Source organism: Vulpes lagopus, chromosome 3 (assembly GCF_018345385.1).
Source record: "Vulpes lagopus strain Blue_001 chromosome 3, ASM1834538v1, whole genome shotgun sequence".
Lineage (NCBI taxonomy): Eukaryota > Metazoa > Chordata > Mammalia > Carnivora > Canidae > Vulpes > Vulpes lagopus.
The window spans coordinates 57,075,748-57,102,224 of record NC_054826.1 but is presented as its reverse complement, the minus strand read 5'-3'; the positions used below and the strand labels follow the sequence as shown (position 1 = coordinate 57,102,224).

The window sequence follows — 26,477 nt, the reverse complement described above, 5'->3', positions numbered from 1 at the left end:
ATTTATTTTTACAATTTCTAGCTGTTTTTTCCATATATGCATATAAACATTTGAGCCTTGATTTCTTCAACAAATAAATGGAAATTGAGAGGTGTCTGGGGGTTCAGTCAGTTAAGCCTCTGAGTCTTAATTTCAGCTCAGTTCATGATCTCATGGATAATGAGATCAAGCCTGGCCTCCAGTTCTGCGGTCAGTGGGGAGTCTGCTTGAAGATTCTCTCCTTCTGCCCCTTCCCTCACTCTGAGGCTCACACACATGCTCTCTCTCTCTCTCTCTCTCTCTAAAAAATAAAAAAAATAATTAAAAAAATAAACAGAAATCAAAATGGAAATACCAGGGGGCAGAGAGTTAAAGATAATATGTATAAAATGTCATTCTATATTTTATTTTATTATTGCCATTGTCACTCTGAAAGTTCAGTTAATATTAGTCATTACTATTATTATTAATTTTTAAAGCATATGTCAAGTCTTTGCAGGAAGAAGACAGTGACATTGGAAGGTAACGATATAATAAATAAACATAAAGTGAATTTGAGATTGTTTTGATATAAATTTAATTCTGTAGAACTAATACAAGAATCTCATTAATTGGCAGAATAATGATATAGGAACAATTGCAGGTGAACTTCAAATGGAGAATATTTTAGGTATTTAGCATTAAGGTAGATTTGTAAGTGGAGGCAGTATCAAGTCTGTATATATTCTAAGAGGAAATATTATCTTATCATAAATATAGATCACACCAATAAAATAACATGTAAGATAGAGCTTGAAAAAGAAAAGAAAAGAAGAGCTGGATGGGAATCCGCTTGTCTCTGGCTTTCAGTGCATATGGAGAACTGTGAAGCCACAGGCTTGTATTCTGTGGGGACCACCGCAGACATCTCAGGCTGGGTTCCCTGCCTCCTGTCTCAGCCCTCTCTCACCCAACCTCCACACCACTGTGGGAAAAATAAATAAATATTTTAAAATACACACATTATATATAGACATACTACTCTCACATGAAAATATTTGTACTCAAACTCAAACAACACACACTCCTCCACATATCTCATAACTACGATCTGTTCAGGCAGATAAGAACCTCAGAGAGAGAGAGAGAGAGAGAGAGAAATCCCTTTCAGCTTTCTTCACAGTTGCACTGGTACTGAATCAGAACACACACAGTTCTCAGTGATTGGTTGCCCTATGGGAGTCATCTAGGGGAGGTGTAGACTTAGAGGACTCAGGGTGTTCTGTGGATCATAACTAAAATTGAAGTGAGGTTCAGCAACAGTTGATAGATTTAACTTTTCTTTGTCCAAACAAAAAGCGAGCTCTCATTCATTTCACGACAGGCACATAATTATTGATGGAAGCCATTAGGAAGAAATCATAGGTTCTAGAGACTCCCACACTGTGTATCCATTTCAAGACTACTACTCTATATCTATCCTACATCTGTATCTACTAACAGTGTGGAAAGAAAATTAGGGTGGAAACCATTACCACTGATTACAAAAGTGTTTCTTTGTAATTTAAAGGGTCCCATAGAGAACAACTGGTGGACTGGACCCCAAAATAACTTATTCTGTAACAGGAAATTCAAAAGCTTGGATCATTAGAATATAGATGCTCAAAATTATGAAATATTAAAGCAAATATTTTTTAAAAACCATTTTTTGAGGAAAATGGTTTCTATTTAATCAATGAAAATGCACTTATTACTATGAAATCACATATATATTTTTTTTAATTACGACTAGTCTTATACCAGTTCTTTCATTGGTTTATGTGGACTAAATTCAAGACCAAATCCTAATCAAAATAAAGAAAATAAATACCTTAAACAGAGGTGTATAGGTGTATGAAACTATAAGTAGGTTTTTAGATCTACAAACTTTTTTGGCCCATTTAAGGATTGATCCTAGACCACAACCTCATATTAATAACTTCTCATAGCAAATCATGATCATCAGTGATCATGAGTTTTAAAGACAGGATACTCTCTAAGCAGATTTTTTGGCATTATCTGCTTCAATGTTCTCATCCAATATCATTCATTTGTAGAAGGACATTGAATCATGCATAAGAGAAGGCTTTCACATAACCTCCAAACAGAGCAGACCTTGACCAATTCAAGAATAGAGGAATACTGAATTTTTCGACCAAGTGGTTCTCAGGCCTCTGTGGTAACCTTCTATTTCTGTATGATCTGTTGACACGGCTTTCGTTCTATTGAGCCACTGTCTCAGTCCCTTCTTTCTCTATGTCAGGGTCTTTCTCTACGTCAGGGCCTCACAGAACAAGACCCAACCTAGGGTCCCAAGCTACCTGTCATCTAGGGATAACAACTATCATGCTCTCTTTCCCTCAAGGGAGACTATCTCCAGGTCTATAGTTCACCAACATGTTCCTCTATTTATTTTCATTGTCCCTATTAAAAAGTGGCAAGTAAACCTTCTATTCTAGGTGTGGTTTCTCTATTCCAAGAACAGGGCAGTCTTATTGATTCTGATTATTTCTTCCTCTGCTGTTCAATATCTACCTCCTGTTCATAGCAAAGGTTACTATTGGCACTAAAGGTTCTAATATATGAGTCGACAGCTGTGGGCAAAGGAAAAGTAATTTAAAAGCTTTCAAATATTCAGCAATGAAGAATTATAGGCAAAAAGCCCTGAACGCAAATCACAGCTTCAAACTCTACTAGCTTTGTGATTTGATCAAATTACTTAATCATTCCAAACCTCTTTTTTTCACCTATAAAACAACAAATAAAATAATGCTGACCTAACCATACTGGATGGGAAATGCAGGTACAGTAATTTTATAAAGTATCTAGCACAGAATTTAGAACATCATAGGCACTTGATAAATGCAACTCCTCCCTTTGCACATCGCATAATGTAGATTACTTCCAGGAGTCTCCGTCACTTCTTATTTACTTCTGACAAATGATTTTTTTTTAAGTACTAATTATAAAATGGACTAATTATGTTGTAGCCTTGGGAAGTTTCAGAGTAGGTCATTAAAGTTGTAATTGTGGTGTGACTTTTTTCAGATAGAGGTCTGGTAATAAATCCCCCAGAAACCTTTATATAATGTAGCTTTTTTAATTTGAAGCCAAGGAACAGAATAAGAAAACCAGAGCTTTTCATCTTCAAAAGAGTTTATGAGCTTTAAGTAATTAATAGGCATAGCTCTCTTTTATGCACCAGGCCTGGGCGATTAGCCCTGTTGGCAAAGGAGGAAATGCGCGCCCCGAGGGATAAATCACTTTCCCCAAGGAACTGTGAGCAGGGTGTGAATGTGAGTGTTGGCACCTACACGTGTGTGAGTGTGGTGGAGGTGGGTTCCAGATAGAAGGAGCAGTGAGGGTCCTAAGAAGGACTGATGCCGAGGTCTACTATGATATCTCTCTTCTAAGTTTAGTGAGATCTCTGTTCTCTAGAATGACTGGGGAAAGGGATTTCTGCTGCTGGTATTGTAATAACGTGCATGGTGCTTCTGTTAATAGATATAGGTACTTAGATAAATACCTTATTATGTGCTCTGTAGAGTATCTGCTGCATGGACCAACCCTGTTCATCAATCATATGTTTGCTCCTAGATCCATACCCTGGCCCTTCTCCTGGTCTGCTCACCATCTCAGGAAGTTACGTTTCTCAGGCTCTCTTGAACAATGGCTTCTGAGTGGAGTGCCCAATGGAAGGCATTAAATTTGAAGGCAGGCCTCTATTTCCGAACTCTCGCTTTGCTTTTTCTTTTCTGTTTCTTAGTTTATTTCCAGCAGCAGTTCATTTAGGGTTTCAGCTCCTGTCTGATAGACCCCATGGATTCACCCTGGTTTCCTTGACTCAGACTCCTCCCTTTGTCCTGTCAACCTGTGGGTGGGAGTGATTTCATGCTGTTGCCCATTCCCGAGTTACTTTTTTGTCCTCTGTTTAGGTTCTCATACGTTCTTCACTTGCTCAATCAATTTTCTATTAATATTTCTTATTTTGAATATTTAAAGAGATTTCTGTTTACAGATATACCACCTCTTTCTTTCTTAGTATATTTAATTTTGAATGACTGTGTGGATTGAGAAGTTAAAATATGATAGCATACTATTAAGTCTAAAGTCATATTAAATATCATTGTATTTTCTTTTAGGCTTTTTTAGATTAATTAAATTATGCCATTATATAACTGTGGGCAAATCATTAGACTCTTAGTTTCACTTTTATCCTTATCTGTATAGTAAATATAAAATGACAAGCCCTCTCTTCCTCAGAAGGTTGTTAATAATAAAATGGACCACTAAAAGATATACATAATACTATTTGCATGGTCAAGAACTACATGGGATAGGGACGTCTGGGTGGCTCAGCTGTTGAGCATCCACCTTTGGCTCAGGGCGTGGGTCCCAGGGTCCCAGGATTGAGTCCTCCATCGGGCTCCCTGCATGGAGCCTGCTTCTCCCTCTGCCTGTGTCTCTGCCTCTGTGTGTGTGTGTCTCTCATGAATAAATAAATAAAATCTTAAAAAAAAAGAGAGAGAACTACATGGGATAAAGAAATAAACAGTCTCTAGTGTCAGTTTATACTGATGTCAGAGCCAAGTTCTAACACATGCTTTCCATGTGCCCTGGGACACAGAACTTAATTTCTCTCAATTTGGGTCTCTCTTATCTATGAAACAGTATTACCCATATCTCCTGTTTTATCAGCTTCATGAGGATTACTTCGTCTAAACTGAGTCAAGATCTCAGTACTGTGCTCTGAATAGAGGAGGTTACATCTCTCTTCAACTGTGACACTACAAGATGTAGAACTTTCTGATAGCACTTCCGTGTTGATTTATTCCTACTTAAAACACATATAGGAACATCAAATATATCACCCATACCTGTCTCATTCTGTAGATTACCTGTCTCTCTCTCTTTTATTTATTATTATTATTTTTTTTAATTTGAAAGTAAGCATCATGGTTTACTGGTTTCAAGTCACTACTTACCTAAGTTGCCATTTCAGCTTGCAAATCCTCCAGTTAAATAACGTTCCTTTGAACTCTATTTTGAATTTACTGTTGATGGAGGTCTACTTAATTTTTGTAAGCTTACTTACTTGTACCAGGTTGTATTTTCCTGTTTTAATTATAGGTCAACACTCTTATCCATATCACTGTTAGAAAGAATATTACCATATGTGCCTTCCCTAAGCTTACCCATCTTCACTCATGCTCTCATGTGATTTTCCTGATTCCCATAGGACATTCAGTTTTAGAATATATTTTACTCTCCATTCTTGTCCAAGCTAGTGACATTGATATTGCCACCTCTATTTGACCTTGTTAGGTTACCAGAACTCTAGCCAGTGGAATTGTGCTGACTGATCTTTAGTAAAACATATGCTTTCACTGGAAAAGCTCTGAGAAGTCTGCCATCAGGGATGTCTTGTGGATTTAGGAATATCTTTGCCTTTTAAGAGTAAATGCTAAAAGGGAGAAGGAATACTGGATTTAGAAACAAACTCCATGGGCTCTAAGTCTTGTTCTACCGTTTTGGTCTTTGATGTTTTAGGTAAGTCCTCATCTTTGTTTTATATTGTCCTCCAGAAAATGAGGTTGTTAGAACAGACTTCTTATGATGTCTTCTACTCCACCAATCTGTCCTATCAGAAAACAGTTAGATTTGGGTCAAAAACTATGCCTACTCATCTACTCTACTTTGGATATTTCTATATTGAATAGATATATTTATTTAATTTTTATTAAATTATGTAACATTTAATTTTATTAGATATTTTCTTCTTAAATTCATTTGTTAAATATATGTTAAATAAATATCATATTTATTTATTAAGACTTTACTTTTTAAGAGAAATTTTAAGTTCATAGCAACATTGAAGGAAAGGTGCATTTATTATTTATTTCCCATGTACTCCCCTACATATGCATAGCCTACTGCATTAAGAAATCTCCCACCAGAGTGGTACAGATGTTTAATTGATGAACCTTCAATGACACATGATAATCACAGAGAGTCCCATGATTTATATTGGGTTCACTCTTGGTGGTGTACAGTCTGTGAGTTTGGACAAATGTCTAATGACATCCATCCATCATTGTGGCATCATGCAGAGTATTTGCACTCCCTAAAACTTCTCTGTGCTCTGCCTATTTATCTCTCACCCCACAAACCGTGACAACCACTAATTTCTTAGTGTCCATAGTTTTTACTTTTTTCATTGTGTCATATAGTTAGAACCATACAGTATGTATCCTTTTCAGATTGACTTCTTTCACTTACTAATATGCATCTAAGTTTCCTCCTTGCCTTTTTCATGGCTTGATAGCTCATTTCTTGTTAGCCCTATCATTCCATTGTCTGAAGGTATCAAGGTTTATTCACTCACCTTCTGAAGAACATCTTGGTTACTTTCAAATTATATCAATTATGAATAAATCCACTCTAAAGATCCATGTGAAGCTTGTGTAGACATGAGTTTTCGACACCCATTGGTAAATACCAACAAGCATGATTGCTGGGGCAGATGGTAAGACTGTGTTTGGTTTTGCGAGAAACCACTTAACTGTTTTTAGAAGTAGCAGCACCATTCTCAGTAGCAATGAAGGGCAGTTCTGTTGCTTCACCACTTGGCCAGCATTTGATATTGTCAGTGTTCTAGATTTGGCCGTTCTAATAAATGTGTAGTGGTCTTGTTATTGTTTTAATTTGCATTTCCCTTATGACATACAATGTGGAGCATCTTTTCATATGTTTATTTGCCATGGGTATATATTCTTTGGTGAGGTGTCTGTTAAGGCCTTTGGCTCATTTTTTAATTGGACTTTTTGCTTTCTTCTGGCTAGAGATTGAGAGTTCTCTGTATATTTTGGATAACAGAGCTTTATCAAGCTCTGTGGCTTGTCTTTCATCTCTTCTCATTGTCTTTCATCTTTATGTTACATCTTTTTGCTTCAAAAACATACTGTAGTATTGGGAAATTCATATTATAGAAACAAATAGGGGTGCCTGGGTGGCACAGGTGGTTAAGCGTCTGATTCTTAATTTCAGCTCAGGTCATGATTGTGAGATAGAGCCCCACATCGGCCTCAGCACTGAGCATGGAGCCTGCTTCCAATGCTTCCCATCTCCCCACTGGCTTGCACTTTCTCTCTCTTTTTCTCTCTAATTAAAAAAAAAAAAAAAGCAAAAGAAAGAAAAAGAAAAAGAAAAAAAAAAGGATGAAATAAAAGAAAATCAAATAAAGATGTGACATTACAATTGAGTCCTAAATAGTCAGTGAAGCCAAGAACTGGAATCGTCATGGGGCACCTGGGTGGCTCAGTCCTTTAGGCATCTGACTCTTGGTCATGATCTCAGAGTCCTGAGATTGAGCCCTGCATAGGGTTCCATGCTCAGCTTGGAGTCTGCTTGTCCCTGTCTCTCTGCTTCTCCCTCCCTAGTTCTCTCTCTCTCTCTCTCTCATAAATAAAGAAATAAATCTTAAAAAAAGAACTAGAATTGTTTTTAAAATGAAATGATTAAAAAAAATAAAAAATAAAATAAAATAAAATAAAATGATTAAAAAAAATAAAATGAAATGATTTACTAAATTTAAATTGCTTCATCATCTAAATGTATATATTTAAAAAAATTAAATAATATGAATGTACTTACCACCTGCCCTAGCTTCCTCCCTCTGCACGGCTCCTCCACTCCTGAACTTGCATCTCCCTCCCCACACAGGCAAGCTTATGAAACCATTTTCATTTGGCATTTTCCTAGTTGTTAACTTCATATCTCTAAATAATACACTAAGCCTCTCTTTCTTGATTTATCTACTTTGGAAATGGTGCATTGACTCTCTATGATAATGGGAATTTAAGTCATTTCCACCCCACCCCACCTCCTCTCTCTCCTCTCTACCTGGTTCTCTGGCTATTCTCAGTCCTCAGAGTTGGTCTTAATGATACATTTAAGTAAATAGAATGGCGTGGTTAAGAAATGGGGCTTTTTGTGCAAAATTGAGATTGACCTAGTCACATAATTCCCCGGTTTCCTCCTAACAGATTTTCAAACTTAGAGTAACGATTAGATTTGACTGAGCATCCATTTAAACCTGCAAGCTTGTGCGGCTTTTTTTTTTTTTTTTTCCAAGGCAAGACCTCACTTTCATCTCAGTCTGAGTTGCATGAGGCTTTTAATATGAAATCACTTTCCATTCAGTCCAAAGCTTCCTTGTTGCTGATGAATGTCATACATAATGAAAGATTATATCCATTTATCCTCAGCAGTAAATCATTTATCACACAAGGGAGATATATTATTGTGAATTCTGATCAAAGCTGCCCACTTCCTTTCGCCGGCAGAAATGCTGCACCCTGTTAGTCGATTGTACAATATCCTGGGAGAAACAGGGGAAATTATACTGTTGAATGAGGGTTCAGCAAACTCTAGGGGTCTCTAAAATGGCTTTTTAAAAAATCATGTTTCATGTAGAACCTTCTATGATCCAGGCGTGTGAACTGTAAAAGTCTTTCCTTGCTTTCTTCACTTAATTAAATCAGAAAGCTGTGGGACTTTTTGCAGCTTGCTCTGTGATGTCTGTAAAGGGATTTGTGAATGACATTGTGTGGACATTTTGCCCCCTTTCTTAGAAAGACAATAATTATTACCACTTCTTTTTGAAGCATGCTGTGAGTGGTTTTATCACTTTGTTGGCTAATGAGCTCCCTCTCTCCTTTATAATGCCAATCATAAAGATGCCTTTTAAATAAGATTTATCTCTCAGATTTATTTTCTTTTCACTCTTCCTTATCAAGCTGTGTACTGCTTTGCTGCAGGGAATCACCCAGGCTACACAGGCAGGGAGCAAGGCTGGCCTCTTTGATCCCTTGTTGATAACATACTCTCTCATTGTTTCCTTCTACTAACAGTGAATTCCAGAAAGGTCCTCCAGATGAGTCCCTTCTTATATTTTACCTTGGATTTTCGGTTATCAGGGCTCTATGTTAAGGATCTGTGTTCACTGCTTTTCAAATGCTGTAGCCTGTGTGTTACGTTTATACTGAGTAAAGTGAGATGCAGAATGAAGCAGGGGAATGGGTCCTCTTTCTTCCTTTGGCCTCACTTGGGCTGCTGGCCAGCATACTCCTACCATTTATTCAGAATTCATGCAAAATAGTAGCAGTGATCTGTACCTCACGTTTACAAACAACATTACTTCATCTGCTCTTCATCACATTCTTGACATATTCCTTCCGTGCTTTGGCCACTTAAGAGCTAAGCTATTGAAATTCATATTTGCCCCTTCCAGACTATGTGAGCTCATTATGTCCCTTGTATGGTTGATACAAGTAAATACAATGTGCCCGGACTCCTTATCCTTAACACAAGAGATTGCTCAATTTGTCACAACGGGAGACAGCTACAGCAAATTTTTTACACGCTAACTTTAATCTAGGCGTTCTTGCTGATGGGTCTTACTTCTCTTCTTATTCACATTCTTTTACTCATATAGTCACTGATTGCCAGGTCTAGAAAATAAAATATAGGACGCCCAGTTAAATTTGAAGTTTGGGTAAAGAATGAATACATCCTTAGTATAAGTGTGTCCCAAATATTACATATGTGACACACTTATATGAAACATTGTTGTTCATCAAAATTCAAGAAGAGGAAGAGAGAGAGAGGCATCGAGCTCTTCATCTCCACAGTGAGAGGGCCACCATCTGCAACCCAGTGAGTGCCCTCGCCAGGCACAACCCTTGCCAGCACCTTGATCTTGCAGTTTGTTCTGTGCCCCAGACTATAAGAAGATAATTTTCTGTGGTTTAAGCCACCCAGTCTGTGGTACTTTATTATGGCAGCCCAAGCCGACGGATAGCAACATTAAAATGTTTTATTCTGGCTAAGTTTTCCATTTCTTGCTGAACTGTGAGAGGACAAGAATGGTCATTACCTTTCTTCCATTGACTAGTCTGGACATGTGAGTCAATTGCTCTTCTAATTCCAAGCGTGTAAAGACAAGTGAAGGAATCCGCTGATGTTGGACGGACCTAAAGCATCAGGGAAAGTCTGTGATTGGCAAACTCCTCATTCTTATAACATTGGAAGTGAATATAATAAAGAGGAATCATAGGGAGTGGATGTGACAATAAATCCCGGTCCACGCTTGGCAGGGAAATATCAAAGGCAGTCACGGGAATTTTCAATTAACTAGGGAAGTGGAGGAAGAGAGCCTGATTCTCTGCTGCTTTTAATGTTAGAACCTAAATCATCTGCCTACATTTTCTGATCACTAGACCTGTTTTCAAGGAATAGGGGTAACAGGTGTCTGTGCCTACGTGTCTGAGTGTGTGCACATGTGCACAGAGCGTGCACTAAATTATGACAGAGATGAGCACCCGAGATGTCAGAGGTCCATCACACACCTCTGTCACACTTCTATGTGGCAGACGTGGGGGTCGTCTTACATCCAAGCTGACGTGCCTCTTCTACTATAACAGGATACCACCCTCGAAAACTAGAATCTCGCATTTGCCAAAATCGATTTTGCATGTGCTGGGAAATTAGTAATGTAGCATTTTCTGAACCAATTTGAATTGATGAAACAAAATTGCATCTACCCTCCCCCTGTCACTATGACCTGCCCCCCGCCTTTCCTTCTTGAGAAGGGCAGTTAGTATTTCAATACCTGCACTGTGACAGTGAAATATGAAGTCTTCCTGCAAGAAGGCCAATATATTCCTCTTTCATTTACCTTCTCAGCCTAAAAAGATATTACGGTTTATTTTTGATGCAGTAAAAGCAAAGCTAAATTAGATAGAATAACTTTTTCAGCCCACACAGGTGCTTTGGATAATATTGCTACACACCCTAACCTATGTAGCACCTTCATGCCATGTTCTGTGTTTTAATTTTGTTAATAAGGTAGTAAACCTGAGGTGAAGGTCTTGATCAGAGAGGGGCAGAAATCTCTGTAAAGGCCAAAACATTAATTCAGAAAGAACTCCTCAGCCACGGATTGTCCAAAAGTGGATTGCCCTAAATGGAATAAAATGACTTGATGTAAATGAGTTGCTGTCTCTCTGATAGTGATTTGGTCAATGGAGTGTATGGGTGACTGCTGGATAGAAGGAAGTCCCTGATACTCTATATATAGTTAAGAAGAACTTGCATTTGAGTAAATACACATTTGTGTTTTATATATATATATATAATATATTATAATAATATATATGTGTATTTGAGTAAATACACATTTGTTATATATATATATAATAGGTGTATATTATATATATACATATATATAATTTCTCAGACTTGCAATCATTTTTTTCGTTTCTGTCTTTGGGGCTCCAATAGTAACAGAATGGAGCACACCTCCTGGATTTGAACAGATGCTCTCAGATTCCCTTCTGAAATCACAGCAGTCTTATGATGAAATAATCGGCCTCCATCTACTTTTGAATTCAAACTTTGCTAAAGGGAAATTTTAAAAAATAAACCTCTATACTTTCTTAAGATTACAGATACAAATTCCCTAGCAAGAAACACCATACTTGTAAGATGAATGACATTATAAAATACAGTTGCCTCAGTCTCAGCCGTGGAATTTGTGATAATTTTGAAAGCTATTGGTAACACATTGGAGAATCTTCATGAGTTTGAAGGCGGTTTACAGTTTAAAATAATGCAATTCCACATTCTTCCAGTTACACCTGAAATAATGTTGGAAAGGCTGTACCTATAGCCAGTATGTGGGTACTTTTAATTCCAATTGGTTAACTTAACGATCTTGCTATTTTAATTAGTGTTCCTTTTAAATAAGACCACTTAATTAAATTTTAAATTCAGCTAAGGAAAGCTTACACTGTAATCAGGCTCTCAATATTCTCCATAGCCAGACCTAGATCTCAGCTTCAGCAGTGAGTGGCAGGCAAGGCAATGTGCTCTCACACCATTAATGACTCTAGGCTGCAGAACCTTAGCTAGAACAGTTCCTGGTCCATCCAACACCCACTTGCATTCAGGTGGAGACCTGGCGGGGGAATTCTGGTTCCTGTATCCCCTATCTCTTCTATGCTGGGCAGTTCACTGGCCCTGCTGAACTTCATTCTCTTTTGGTTTGTTTGCGCTTGGGTTTTAATTTTTAACTGAGGACTGAAATCAAGAATTAGTCTGAAATGAAGAGATGTCATTATCATTCTTCAATAGTAGTGCCCCTGAAGAGTCTTCCTGTCAGTAGTTAGTGATGACCATTTACTTATTTATTTATAAAAATTTGTCTTTACTTATTTATTTGAGAGAGAGAGAGAGAGAGAGAAGTGCGAGCAGGGAGGAGCAGAGGGAGAGGGACAAGCAGACTCTGTGCTGAGCAGGGAGCCTGACACCAGGCTGGATCCATGACCTTGAATTCAGGACCTGAGCTGAAATCAAGAGTTGGATGCTTAATGGGCTGAGTACCCCAGGCACTCTGGTGATTACCTTTTAAATTAACATGAAGCTCGGGAAATATGCCTTTAAATCAGTGACTAGTTTCTGTGACATGGTTTGCTTAAGAATGTTTTGGACAGGGATCCCTGGGTGGCGCAGCGGTTTGGCGCCTGCCTTTGGCCCAGGGCGCGATCCTGGAGACCCGGGATCGAATCCCACGTCGGGCTCCCGGTGCATGGAGCCTGCTTCTCCCTCTGCCTGTGTCTCTGCCTCTCTCTCTCTCTCTCTGTGACTATCATAAATAAATTTAAAAATATATATATATATATTCTCTAAAAAAAGAATGTTTTGGACAGTAACTTATAAATCTGTCTTTAATTCTTACTCCTTTATTTATTTATTTATATAATCATGAGAGACAGAGAGAGTGAGAGAGGGGCAGAGACACAGGCAGAGGGAGAAGCAGGCTCCATGCAGGGAGCCCAACGTGGGACTCGATTCTGGGTCTCTAAGATCATGCCCTGGGCCGAAGGCCACACCAAACCGCTGAGCCACCCGGGCTGCCCTAATTCTTACTCTTAATCATGGCTTCAGTTCATGATAGTTGGGCCATATTTAAAAAAAAAATTAAAGGTTTTATTTATTTATGAGAGACACAGAGAGAGAGAGAGAGAGAGAGAGAGAGAGAGAGAGAGGCAGAGACACAGGCAGAGGGAGAAGCAGGCTCCTTGCAAGGAGCCCGATGTGGGACTCGATCCCTGGACTCCAGGATCACACCTTGGGCAGAAGGCAGGCACTCAACCACTGAGCCACCCAGGTGTCCCCATATTTTCAAATATTAATCTTGGGAAAGGTACCTGGGTATATAATGATCTATGTATCATTTTTCCAAGAAGAATGGAAATCCCTTTGATTTTCCATGAAGAATGTCAGGAAGTGCCACAGATCAAGTGAGGGCTGTAAAGTCATCCCCAGTTGAGTTTGCCTCTAGTTCAACTACTTATTGGATGTGAGATGTAGGAATCAGATACTTAACTTTTGAAATCTGTTTCCTCACTTGCAAAGCTGTGATGATGATTTTAAATTCAAAGAATATTTCCTTTTAAGAAAGCTAACATTTATTGAGTGCTTACCCTGAACCACAGGTGTTATATAATTTATTCTTAATAATAATTCTAGATGAGAGCTACTATTATTACCTCCATTTTGCAGATGAAAGGAAGGAGACACAGAAGCCTAAATAGCCAGCAAACAGCTGATTCTGGATTTAAGCCCTCCAAACCAACTTACCTTTAAAAGGTAAAGTTTAAATGCCTCATGATCTTTTCCATTTTTCCCCAACCAAGGTCTGCCATTGAGGCTGAAGAGAACTGGCAGGAGATAAGCGAAGAATACCTGGAGGGGTCGTTCTCTTTTCAAATCAGCATTTAATAGGCTCCTGAAAATTGGCAGACTTGTATATCACTGACAAAGTGTCTACTTTCCTGTAACATCAAAGAGTAATTCTCATTTTTTTTTTATGAATATAAGTCGATACAGGCAGGAAACAACACACACAGTTTGCCACCTTTTCTCTTGTGAAGTTAATTGATTTCTGCTAGTTCAAATTTTATGTCTAAAATCAAGTTTCCAATAAGAAAGCATGTATATATATACTTTCTCTAAAATGAATGCAGAGACCAGGCACTACATAGGGATTGAAGCAAACATTTGAACATGTTTCCGTCCTTCAAACGTTTCTCTCTATAAATCATGTCAAATGCATCTCTGCAGATATGCCAGGTATAAGGCCTGTAGTCATAAAAATGCCCAAAACACGTGTGTAGAATATCAGCTATGTGTACTTGTTCATTTTTCTCCTTCCTGGGATCACTCCCATTTCTCTTGGATTGAAACTGGAGAACAGGGATGTTAAGTGATTTGCAAAAAGTACATCTACGCAACTACTGAGCAGAGAAATGAGACTATAAACTCAATACTGTGAGTCATTGTGATAAACAAGAGGAAGACATGTTGTAAGCAACCGTCTATTGACTGGGCCATCCATGTGCATAATCAATCCCCTGACAATGAAGAAGAGGAAGAGAGGAGGAGAGCAGAGTGAAGCAGTGATGACACCTTCCATTAAGGAGTAAATGACCAGGAAATCAACAGATGAGGACTAAGGCTAGTACAGTTCCCGCAGTGGAACGATTTTGGGGTTATTTGGTTTTGTTTTCTTTTGTTTTGTTTTCCTAACAAAAAGAAGAGGGAAAATGGAAGAATAATCTGGAAATGGAGGGAGACTGTTGCCCACAAGTGAGAGTTCTTTAATTTTCACTCAAAGTCACTAATATGATTAGCTCTAGTGTAGTTGTTACTCAAGAAATGAGTTCAAGGTAAACAACTGGCACAGAGTATTGTAAGAGAGGAGATGGGAATGGTCCGAAGTTAGCAGTGGGATTTCTGTGGGATCATCAGCAAATGATGGACCATTTTAAAAGTCTCTTCCTTTGGGTCTTTCACATCCAGGCTGGGTGATGTGTTAACCACTTCTTCTTCACCACACCAGACAAAGCGAGTTTTGAAATCCAGCTGACAATCATGCATGCTGTATTTTCTCATCTTTGCCAGTTCTAGTCTCTTCTTCTCTTTCGCCCAAGGATTGCTTTCTAAAACTTTCACTAAAACTGGGCTTTTTCTCAGGGATGATAGAGAAGAGGAAAACTAAAGAGAAGAGAGAGTTTGTTATTCTAGATACAGCTGAACAAGTGAGGTGTGGGGCAAGGGCCAAGCTGGAAGGATGTAAAAAAGTAGAAAGAGAGATGTTTGCTTTGAAACTGCACAGCGGGCCCTGTCCCCAGACAGTCAGGATCCTGGCTTGTGATCCAGGCCTGAGGCTCACCAGTGCAGTCTCCAAGCTCTTCCCCCCACTTCATTGTCAGCCCAAGCTCTCTTATCCACAGACCCCCAACACGGTGTCCCTTCAGCCTCTCACCTGCCCTCCCTTGCTTTGGACATTGTCTCCTCGACTATGTCCTTCCCTCCTGCCTTTTAAGTTTGGAAATAAACAAGGCAAACCACATGAGCAAGAACTTTCTGGTTTCAGAACTGACAGCTTTTTCATCACAGAGTAGATAAACATAGAGTTTAAGGTGAATTTTTTTTTCAAGGTAAAATGTCTTAGCTCTTGTAGACTGAGTGTGTTTGGGGTTGATTCACCATTGATAACAATTCTCCCATAACTGTTTGTCAACCTGGGCTCTACTTCCTGTCCTGAGCCTGCCCCCTGGGCTCTTAGGCCATTCAGCTGTAGAATCAAAACTTACGTACAAAACCACCAGGGAATATTGGGATTTTTAATATGATCACTGTGATTGATGTTTCTAAAGGATAAAGAAATTCATAGAGCAGAGACTGGGTGAATTGAATGGACATTTGAAAGCAATGCAAAAAAAAAAAAAAAGAAAGAAAGCAATGCAGAACAGGAAAACAAATAGAATATTAACCTAGGTAAGAGAAGATCTGTGCTTTTTAAAAAATGCTTATCATTATTTTACACATGTATTTTTATAATTTTATAAATTCTATCATCCTTAGATGACCAAAGACCTTTTTATTATGTGAACTTCTGTTTTGCATATACCTAAATCCTTCAGAATGCAAACCTCTTACAAAGTGAAGAAAAACACTCTCAGAATCCTCTCAAGACTAACAAAAACCAAAATAAACATACAATGATATTTCTCCAAAGAAATGCTTGTTACACTGTCGGAAGTCCCGCCAAACTCAGTCAATGCAATAGACCTGCAAATTGACTTTTTTTTTTTTTTTGCTTTGCTTTATGTCTTTAATATTGTCATGCATTCAGTCCAGTACATTGGCATTACCTGCCGGCCCATTTGGTCTTCACATTTGGATGGGTCTGAACTTATCAATATGACCTATGTGTGATTTTTCAGTGGAAATTTTAATGTGTCCTTCTTAAAACCTGGCATCAATTAGCAGAGACACTGCCTCCTTAACAAAGGAGCAGGACTGGCTACGTATCCAGTCACACAGGCCCTGGCGGGTTCCTAGCCTGGTTTGGGCCAGCATCGAGCATCGTCACACGTGACCGTCTGCAGCACGCAGGTACGAAGGATGCAGGAAGGCCCTTGCTGTGCCGTTTTCCACACACCCCGTGAGGCTTGAGCACTTCAGAGTGGGCTCACCCTCCCAGAAAATCAGCTTAAGCCCAGAAAAATGTTAAACACCTTTCCATAGTTTTCTTTCCACACACAAATGGAATAACGCGTTGTCAGTAACGAAGAACCCCCTTAAAAAGCAAAACAAAACAAAAAAGCACTTTCCCTTGAAATCAGACATCTCCCTAGGATACCATTTTCATATTAAGTGAAGATGCAAAGAATCAAGGAGTAGGGTGTGCTTCACAGCTCCCACATATGTTGGAAATAAAACCTCCAAAAATGTGAGCACGCACCATAGCACACGCCCAGCCCATACCTCATCATTTGGGGGGGAGGGAATAAGGATTAAAGCACTGTGGTTCTGGTAATTCTGAATAAAGGCACCCTGACAGCCTGGGGCGGCTTTAGGAGAACAGGAATTTAGTTTTTCATCATCAGTATGCTTTGGTCCTAAGTATTTTCCGACTTTTACCATCACAGACGGAGGGGTATGTCTGCTGTGTTTCAAGTGCAATAAATGGATAATAAAACAAAAGTGATGACAATATGTGGCTGCTTAAACAAATTGTTTCAATGGTCTGTTGGGTATCCAGGGTACTGGATACTCCTAAATCAGGAGTCTTGGTTCTTGGTCTACGAGGAGAATTACCAAATACACTCCAGAGTGCCAGGCTTAAGAAGGTGCTAGAGAGAGCCTGCCCTTCACCTGCCTTGCAGTTTGGCTCGCCATGGGGGGCATTAAAATACCCTCCATGCCCTTCGGTTGCTGCTCCCACTGCAGTAGACCTTGCCTAATACTCTATGACACCCCAAAACAGAACATATGCTGAAGAGAGCATTCAGGGCCCTCATCTCTGACACCACGGTCCCATGGAATTCTTTGCTTAATTTTATCGATTGCTAACAACCAGAGGGTTGGTTTTCAAATCCGATTTCTGTGCCAGCAGTACAACATCTCCCTCTGTAAGTAGGACAGATGCATCCCAGGAGCGGCTTCTGTCACTCGAGCGTGACAGGCAAAGCTTCCAGCAGGCCGCCAACGGCCACCTCCCCGCTTACAGAGGCAGGCGTTTGGGGCACCGGCCACATTTGTCCCTTGAGCTGCCGGCCCATGGGCTGACGCTGGGTGAGGCGACCAAGTGGCCCTGACTGGGCGAGCTGTGTGAAGCCGAGGCTCAGGCCTGGCAGGGCTGGGGTGACAGGCCTCCTCGCCGGGGCTGCTGGCAAATTTTTTTTTTTTTTGACAAGTTTTTTTAATAAGAAATGGGCAAAGCCAGATTTCTTTTCAGAATCAAAATGCAGAATAAATGGAAAAAGTATGGTATTGAACCTTCACAAGTTTGAGCCTCCACAAATAATGAATGCAACCAAGGTCTACATTTTTAAGAGCCTTTCTACGTACGTTCCATCTTCTCTATCTCGGTTCCAAGTTTTACCTTCATCCCCAATTATGCCAATTCCTTGTTATTAAAAAAAAAAAAAGAAAGAAAAAGCCTTCCCAGTTATTGCCAGAAACAACTGTTGAAGCTTCCCCCCTCCACTACTCAGCAAAGTACAGAGAGGATGGAGGGTACTCTGAGCAGTACAGAGTCTTACACAACTCATGATGACTGCTTAGTCCTTACATGAATCTGGTTGTGACAATGACCCCCCGACTGTTATCTCTGTGAGAAATGAGGGGAGTAAATTCCTAATAAAAGACACCAGGTACAAAGCAACATTTTACTTTTGTTGTGATAAAAAAAAAAAAGTCACATTTTACAGATAAAATGTAGACCCCCGAAATACTGGCACAGGCCTCCAGGCTGCCCCCTGGCCTTGGGAGAGTTGCCTCGCACTCTGCCTGCCAGAGAGCAGGCACTTCGCACACGTGCGTGAAAATAAGGGAGAGAAAAAAAAAAAAGAAAAGAAAAGAAGGAGAGAAATGAGGAGGGAGAAATAGGAATGTTTGAGGGAACCTTGCCCGTAAGACATGGGTGCCTTTCGGATCTTAGCAGCTGTAAAATAACTGTTATTTCTGGCCATGTGAGGAGCAGCCACGTTAAAAAAAAAAAAAAAAACAAAACATAAAAATAAAAAGAGGGCAAGTTAGCAAATGAGCAAACTCCTAAAACATGAGGAAGATAAACCGTAGTCAACATCTGATAAGATTGGGTCACTCATATGAGAGAATGATTTTTTTTTTTTTTTTATTGGCAAAAGGAGCCCTAGGCTGGGCTTCCAGAGGGGCATTTGCAGCCCATAGAGATGAGCGCCCTGCATGAAGGAAAGGCCTGCCTGCCCCTGCGGCCGGGCTGGCCCCTGAAGGGGACTGTGCCCCCCATCGTGACCTGGGGGGCACCTCAAGGTGCTGTTCGACTTCCCCTCTGAAACAGTGACAGCAAAATGCTGGGCTGTGTCCCCGTAGCCTGAGCCCGTGGGGGGGATCGCCCCAGCAGGGCAGGCGGGCCCTGGTCTCTAGCCGGGCTGCTGGTTGGAGTCTTTCACGGCCACATGCATGTGTTTGTCCCCCTGTCCCCAGGTGCAGAGAAGGCTACCAGGGAGTGCGGTGTGACCAGTTCCTGCCAAAAACGGATTCCATCCTGTCGGATCCAAGTAGGTCAAACAGTTTTTCTTCTCTCTCTAAGGTGGGAGCAGGGCTTGCTCTGCTGAAGGCGGCCTGGGGGGGCCGAGGGGACAGGTGTCAGAGGCCGAAGCTGTCTCCGCAGGGACTTGCCCTGGGCCTGGGTCTGCATGTCTTCCACGAGGGGACCTGGTCTCTGGATGCAGCCCGCGGGGCTCCCTGAGCTCGCAGGTCCCCGCCAGGCCTGCTGTGACAGCAGGGAATTGGCCTAACAGAATGTTCTGGAAGCTACAGTCTCCTACTGCTTCTTACGCTTTGCTGGGGAATTCTTGAGGATATTAAGCCTAGGCCCGTTGACCGTACTTACTAAGAAAATGTGCATATAAAACATCACATAAGAAGCATTCAAGGTGGGAAAACCCATGCTTAGCCACGCTGCTTGCAAGGACCACTGGTCACTGGACTGTTGGCAAATGGTTTGTTTTGTGTCATTCGTGGAAGGGGACGGGTTGCCACTGAGAAATATTGCTAATCCTTTGCTCTTTGTCTCTCTCTGGGGTAAAGGTAGCACTGGATGCAAATCTGACCAGTTGTAGTCAAGTGTGAATTTTGTGCCTTATTCGTAAATAATTTTCTGTGCTTTCAATGACGGCTACAATTTGAACCACCTCTATGGAAAGGAGGGGTTTTTTTCTTTTTCTTTTTCTTTCTTTCTTTCTTTCTTTCTTTCTTTCTTTCTTTCTTCTTTCTTTCTTCTTTCTTTCTTTCCTTTCTCTCTCTCTCTCTCCCTCCCTCCCTCCCTCCCTCTTTCTTTCTTTTCTTTCTTTCTTTCTTTCTTTCTTTCTTTCTTTCTTTCTTTCTTTCTTTCTTTCTTTTTCTTTTATTTAATCAGCAGTTTAGTTCACTGAGGATAATGACAGGCATTTCCAAACCAAAAAGGCGATGTTACAGTTTTCTGAATCACAACCACACATAAGACAGACTTCCACAAAATATTGCGTATTGACGACACACAGAAGTGGGCCCTGAGGGAGTGACCACACCGCTGGATAATGGACAGATCTAGCCATCTTTCCACATCTTTTCAAAATGCATATTTTCATCTCTCCCTCCGCCCCCGCTGCTGAATTTCTACCTACATCTCCTTAGGTAAATGCAAAATTTTCTGAAAGGGAAAGGTGTGTATGATTTCACTTACTTTGCATTTTATCTTGGCAAGATGAGCTATGATATAATCATAACTACTTGCTTCTTTACAAATTTAACTCTCCTTGAGACAAGTGGAGGTTTCCTAAAATTCAGCAAGCAAGCAGGCTGTGAATTATCTCCTTCTCTGAAACCTGAGGCACAGGTGCCTAGAAATTACCCTGAGAGAGGACAGTTACTAGAGTGTGTTTTTTTGTTGTTGTTTCATGTTATGATCTTGCCACTCGCTAAGCAGGTGTCTCAAGCATGTGGTTGTGGTTAGAGACATGGATCTGGAATATTACAAAGCCCTTACAAGAATGGGCTTGCGGATTTTGTTCTTTCTCCTTTATTCTTCCTTTTTTTTTTTTTTTTGGCTGATATACCTAGTTTCTGTTTCCCCCTCTTCTTTCCTTCTCTTTCTCTTTACTTCCCTTCTGTTCTCCCCTTTCCTTTCTTCTGTTTTTTTTTTTCATTATTCTCTCCTTTTAGGTTTCTCCCTGTCCTTTCTTCCCTCTCCTACTCTCCCCTCCTTCCTTCCTTCTTCCTTCCTTTTACTTTTCATATATGGCCCTGAGATATCTGTCAGCAGGTTAGAAGACAAGGTATGGGGGCAGGGCTCACATATGGTGCAAAATAGGTGAAATAATCTCTCCTTAGAAAATCTAACCAAACCCTTGCCATGCACTTAGATATCATAGTCCATCCTTACAAAATTGAGGATGAGGCCCTCCGTAGGGACTGTGCTCCTTAAAAAAAAGTGATCACTAGCTTGAAAACCTCGGTCTTATATGCATAAAAATATTTAGTGCAGCAGTATTTCCAATGGTGAAAAATGGACACATGCTGAAAACCAACAGCAAAACTATGTTTAAGTAAAATTTCATATGGCACATCTATAATGCTCTATTAAATTGCCATTAAAATGATACTTGTAAGAAATATCCCTATTAGGTGAAAAACAGCAACATAGAAAATTATTGTCACATAAAATTGCAATAGGAACATCCCTTGGTCCAATGGTAAGAAAAAAAATGTTGAAAGGGAACTTTTAGTATTTGGATTGTGGAAGTATATGATTTTTTCCCCCTTTTTCTCCTGTTTTCCTGTAAAATGGCATAAGGTTGTGTGAGTCAATACTCCAGAAAACCTTGAAATAAAGACTAAGAAAGAAAGCATTGAGAAACCCAATGAATGAGTCCCTAAGACAGAGTTTAAGTGGGAAAAGCAGGGGTCCCTGGGTGCCTGAGTTGGTCAAGCGTCTGCCTTTGTGGGGTCCTGGGATCCAGGAGTCCCAGGATGGAGCCTGGAGTCAGGCTCCCTGTTCAGTGGGGAGCCTGCTTCTCCCTCTCCCTCTGCTACTCCCCCTGCTTGTGCTCTTCCTCTCTCTCTCTCTCTCTCTCTCTCTCTGTCAAATAAATAAATACAATCTTTTAAAAAACTAATGAAAAAATAAATGGAGAAAATAATAAAATAAAATAAATGGGAAAAGCATTTATGCACGCATGCCTCCCTTGATTTAGGTGGTCCTGAATTCACTCCACGGGGTACTTTCTGAGCTCTTACCAGGGCCCATCTAACCGGTCAGATTCTGTTAGTACAAAGGTACACACAGAGTTTAGGCTCTGAGGCCCCTGCAGTCTAGTGAGGGAGAGAAACACAGACCCGTAAGCATGGGCATGGTGCTGGCAGAGGCACTTACTCCTCTGTGACCTTGGCATGTTCACTAGGCCTCTGAACCCCAGACAGTTCACCCAAAGAATGGCACTAATAATCCCAATAGGCACCCATCACCCAGACTGGCAAGAAATCAGTGCCCGAGGAACAGCAGCCCCACGTTGACTCATCATAGAGTCACTGGTGTGTGTTGAGAGCTCTCGGGTGCCCGCCGCTGTGCCAGGGGCCTCACCTGGGTTATCTCACAAACCCCCCCCACCCAAGTCACAGTCTAGCAGAGTCACTGGCAGCTGCTCACGTTTTATAGATGAGGAAATTAGGCCTCGGAGATGTTAAATAAACTTGCTCAAGGTCACGCAGCCAGTTAATGCTGGAGTCTAACTTCTGATCCAAGTGACTCGGGCGCCTGAGCATTGGAGTGCGGGCCTCTTCCCTTCCTCCCTGCCGCCCCATCTTCCCTGGTTTCCACTATGACATTTATCACTCTCAATTTCATTGACTGAAACTCAATGACCTGCAGCAAACATTATTCTAAGGAACAATATTTGCACAATTTTCATATCTTAATGCAGCAACTTGAGCTTCCATAGAGATTTAAATCCCTAATGAAATTTTCTTGTCAAAATTCTTGCTGAAGGATCGTTTAATTTGCTGCACATGATATCCTCGAATGACTCTGCACTCAGGAAATAAGCTTCCCTCCCTCTTTCTCCTCCTCTCTCCTCTTTCTTCTCTCCCTTCTTCCTTCTTCCCTCTCTCCCCATTTGCCGAATGTCTGCTCTATTTTAGCGAAATCCGTTAACAGCAGGTTAGAAACCTCTGTCATTCTATTCTCCCCCAGGCAAGGCAGGGTTGTTTCGGAAATGTGCGTCCCTCCAATTAATTTTAAAAAATAAATAAAACCCCAGCATGCATACATTTGGGGAAATAATGCCTGGATGTCCCCATGAGAAAGCTCAGTCGCTGCTATGATCATTGTCTACACCTGGCCCCAGGGTGAGTCCTCAGACCTGCTCTTCTAAACACTCATTTTTTACCCCCAAAGAACCTGTGATTAACCCCACTCGGGAAGACCTGTATACATGCATGAATCAAACTTCTAGCTGCCTTGATGTCAGATTTTGAAAAAATATCTTCTGCATCACTGTCAGGTGAATTGAACCCTCATACGTATTCAGTGTGCAGAAGCCACATTCTGATCACAAGGATGAATAGTGAGCATGGGTTCAGGAGGAAGGTGGTAAGAGGAACAGACTTGGGTCAGAATCCAGAGGAACTGACTATGGAGGAGCCAGCAGCTGTCAATGTGGCATCCTGGACCTGCATATGTCTACACTCTACTTCCAGCAACACCCAGGAAGCCCTGCAATCTTCTACACATTTTCTCATTGAATTGCTTCACAACCAGTCCCCCTTCCACAAATGCAGGATCAACCTATCACTCCTGTCCATTTTTCACTTCCTAAACACCTGCACCCACCCAGTCAGGCACCATCTTCCACCTTGAAGCAGAAAACCGGATGGAACTGAAGAATCATAAGCTGGTCAAGGATGCAGGCAGACATTTTCCGGAGTGTCCTCTCTTAGGAGCGCATGCCAATCTGAGTTATCATCAAGATCCTCATGTCATCACTGGCCGGGGGAAGCATGAGAAAAGCTCCAGAGAATGGAATCAGAACAGAATCAAAGAATGGTATAGGGAAGAGAAGACGCCGATCTACAGCGAGGGTCCTCCTCACACGTGGCTGAAGGTAGCCGTTCCCAGACGTAGCTGTGACCTCTCTCCACCAGCATCTAAATCCCAGGGTCCCCAGGGCTGGCTGCAGGTGACAAGTCTGCAGGCCCAGGCTTTGGCGTGGGGCTTTTATAGCTTACGCTTTCAGAGTCATCTAGTCTCCCCCAAGGGAGGATGAGGAGAACTTCTAGATCCAGTCCATATGAACCGTTGCAAAGAAAAATGTCCATGATTTACAGATCTAATAAAAATTCAGCAGTTCACGGATGGGACGCCATCCAACCTAGCAGATAAAAAAGATCCCTGAAGAGCTATAGAAGGTGAGTGATTTCAATGGACCAAAGTGAGTAGGAATGAGGAAGTGATACCGGGATTTTGCTAACTGGTTAAAGTAGGGTTACTTACCTTATATGAAGCAAAGGGAAATCTTAAAGCCTGGTCAGGTAACTTGGGCTGAGCACACAAGTACGGATTGGTTGACCTTGGCCTACCTTTTCTGGGAGAGCATAGCATAGAAACTTAGTTAAGTTTTGATTTGCTTTTGTGAGGCTTAGCATAAGTAATTCCATTTTAGGCCTAATCTGGTTATTACTGGTTGTGATTTACATTCTTACTTTATTTCTCTAAGTCTTAGGAACCAGGCTCTGCTCTTAGAGTGCCATCTAAAATGCCAGGAGCCATCCAGCTGTGGTTCAGAGGAAAGCTAGCAGAAAAAATGGTGTGGGTTTAGATGTCCCATCCCTCCAGACTGGGTTTATGTGACCCCAGCTTACCTGAAATAATCACTTCGGGCCCCAAAAAATAAATTTGCAGTAGCATGTGGTTCTAGCCCTAGTGGGAGTGCCGGCACTGAGCCAGTCAACACAGCCCCGTTTGTAATGGTTTGCGGGGACAATGAATTTGTCAGGTCTGAGCACAGTAGGTCTGCTTCCCTGTGTACCAGGGAGCCCACTGGATCATCACTTACCCAGTGCTCAAACCATTCAGCTAGGGGCACAGTGATGCTCCTCTGCTGTGCAGGAGAAGGAGACTCAAGAGCCCCCTTTAAAGACCCAGTATGGGGCCCAGGAGCCCAGGCAGATGCAGGCAAAGCTTATGCAAGAGATTTCCTTGAAGACTATCATTTGGGACGTCCCCAAAGAGACACAGGCTCTACGTTCTTGCCTTTCTCCATTTCATGTAACGTATAGAAAATCCTTCAGTGTGTCAATAGTGAGATACAGGAGTGTAAGGAAAGATGATCCGGATTAGCAACATGGCCTTGATCAGTCACAGTGTAATTGAGGCTCAGTTTCTTTACCTGTAGAAGGATCCTGGTTAAAAGCAGAAAACGGCTCTCGTTTTCTGTATGAAATAATATATCTTCTTATTCGTTCACTTGTTTATTCCCCCAAATAATTAGCACATACAGAGTGCACCCATGCTATGGATTCAAACTATAATAATTAAGGATCCTACCATCTGTAAACCATGGCCTAGCAAACTGCATATATTTAAATTGGATTATAGGCTCCAAAGGATTAATGTCCAAAAGAGAGAGAAATTATGTTTCATTCATTCAAAGTCTTACTATTAGTTTGAAATAAGATAAGTTGCCTAATCTTGATGGGTTCTGGTTTTCTTCTTTATAAAATATTAATAGTCTCTAATGCATACAGTTATTGTTAGAATTAGATAAAATAATTCATTCAGAGAACTTTGTGCTCAGCACATAGTGAGGGCTCAATAAATGTTATCTGTTATTATCATGATGGTTGTATTTTATCTTAACTGTTATTATTCCCTTTTAACTATGCAGTGTATGAGGCACTGAGACAGATACTGCCAGGGATTAAAAAGCAGTAGGCATATTACCTGGTTTCAAATAGCTGCAATTGCATAGAGGCAAGAAAATATGTATAAACAAGTACCAAAAAAAACCCCATTCACACATATAAAAGACAAGACAGGTTAAGGAAATATCATAAAAGTGGGTAGGTAATAAATGTTCACATAAAGTGAAGGGGAGAGAGTTGGGTTGCTCACGGAAGGCTTATTTAGAAAAAGAGTATTGTAATGAACTTTCCACATGGAGTGCTGTGGCTGTGGACCCGGGTTGCACACTGCCCAACTTTATAAGGATATTCACACTGGAATGAGAAGGACTCTCTAGGAGGCTATGCAACATGGTCCTGGGGAGGAAATTTCCATTTATAAATTAGAAGGAGAAAGGGAAGTTTCTTGGGAGCACAAAGCAGAAACTATCACCACTTGCTCCTCTGGTCCATTAATCAATACTGATGAGAGCACAGGGGGGTCTTCTAGACTGGAATCTGCTCTGAATGCCTACATTTTCTACATTCCTCTGCTCTCCAGTAGCCATAAAAATTTTGTTAGCAGAACAGGTCTATACATAAAGTCTATAACTCTTATTACCATGTTCTGGCCTTGAAAGCGAAGTAACAGAATTGTCCGATTTTGCCCTTGTCCCTGTGAATTTTATAAAGTCTATCATTTCCATCAGATGGATGGTGTTTTACATTCAGTTGCTATTATCTTCAAATCTATCCTTTTAATTAGTACAAAATACCTGAAGTTTACCAACTCAACATGCAAATGCACACTGTTTCCAGAATACTAGGAAGATAGGATATTTAATCTAAAAAAATTCCCAATATGACATCCTTCAGAGATAAGCACTCATAATCATTTTAGCACATGGTAGTCCAACTCTTTTGTTCTTTTCATGTGGAAATAC

At 40.7% G+C, this 26,477-nt stretch overlaps 1 protein-coding gene across 4 annotated transcripts in view; it reads left to right on the top strand.

Annotated features, from left to right (window-relative positions):
• NRG3 (neuregulin 3) overlaps window positions 1-26,477 on the top strand; it is a 1,041,792-nt gene that overhangs the window by 778,644 nt on the left and 236,671 nt on the right. For all 4 annotated transcript variants that reach the window (XM_041746957.1, XM_041746955.1, XM_041746956.1 and 1 more), the window contains exon 3: window positions 19,102-19,175. In XM_041746957.1, the coding sequence (XP_041602891.1) occupies window positions 19,102-19,175 (74 nt within the window). The remainder of the gene's footprint in view (window positions 1-19,101; window positions 19,176-26,477) is intronic.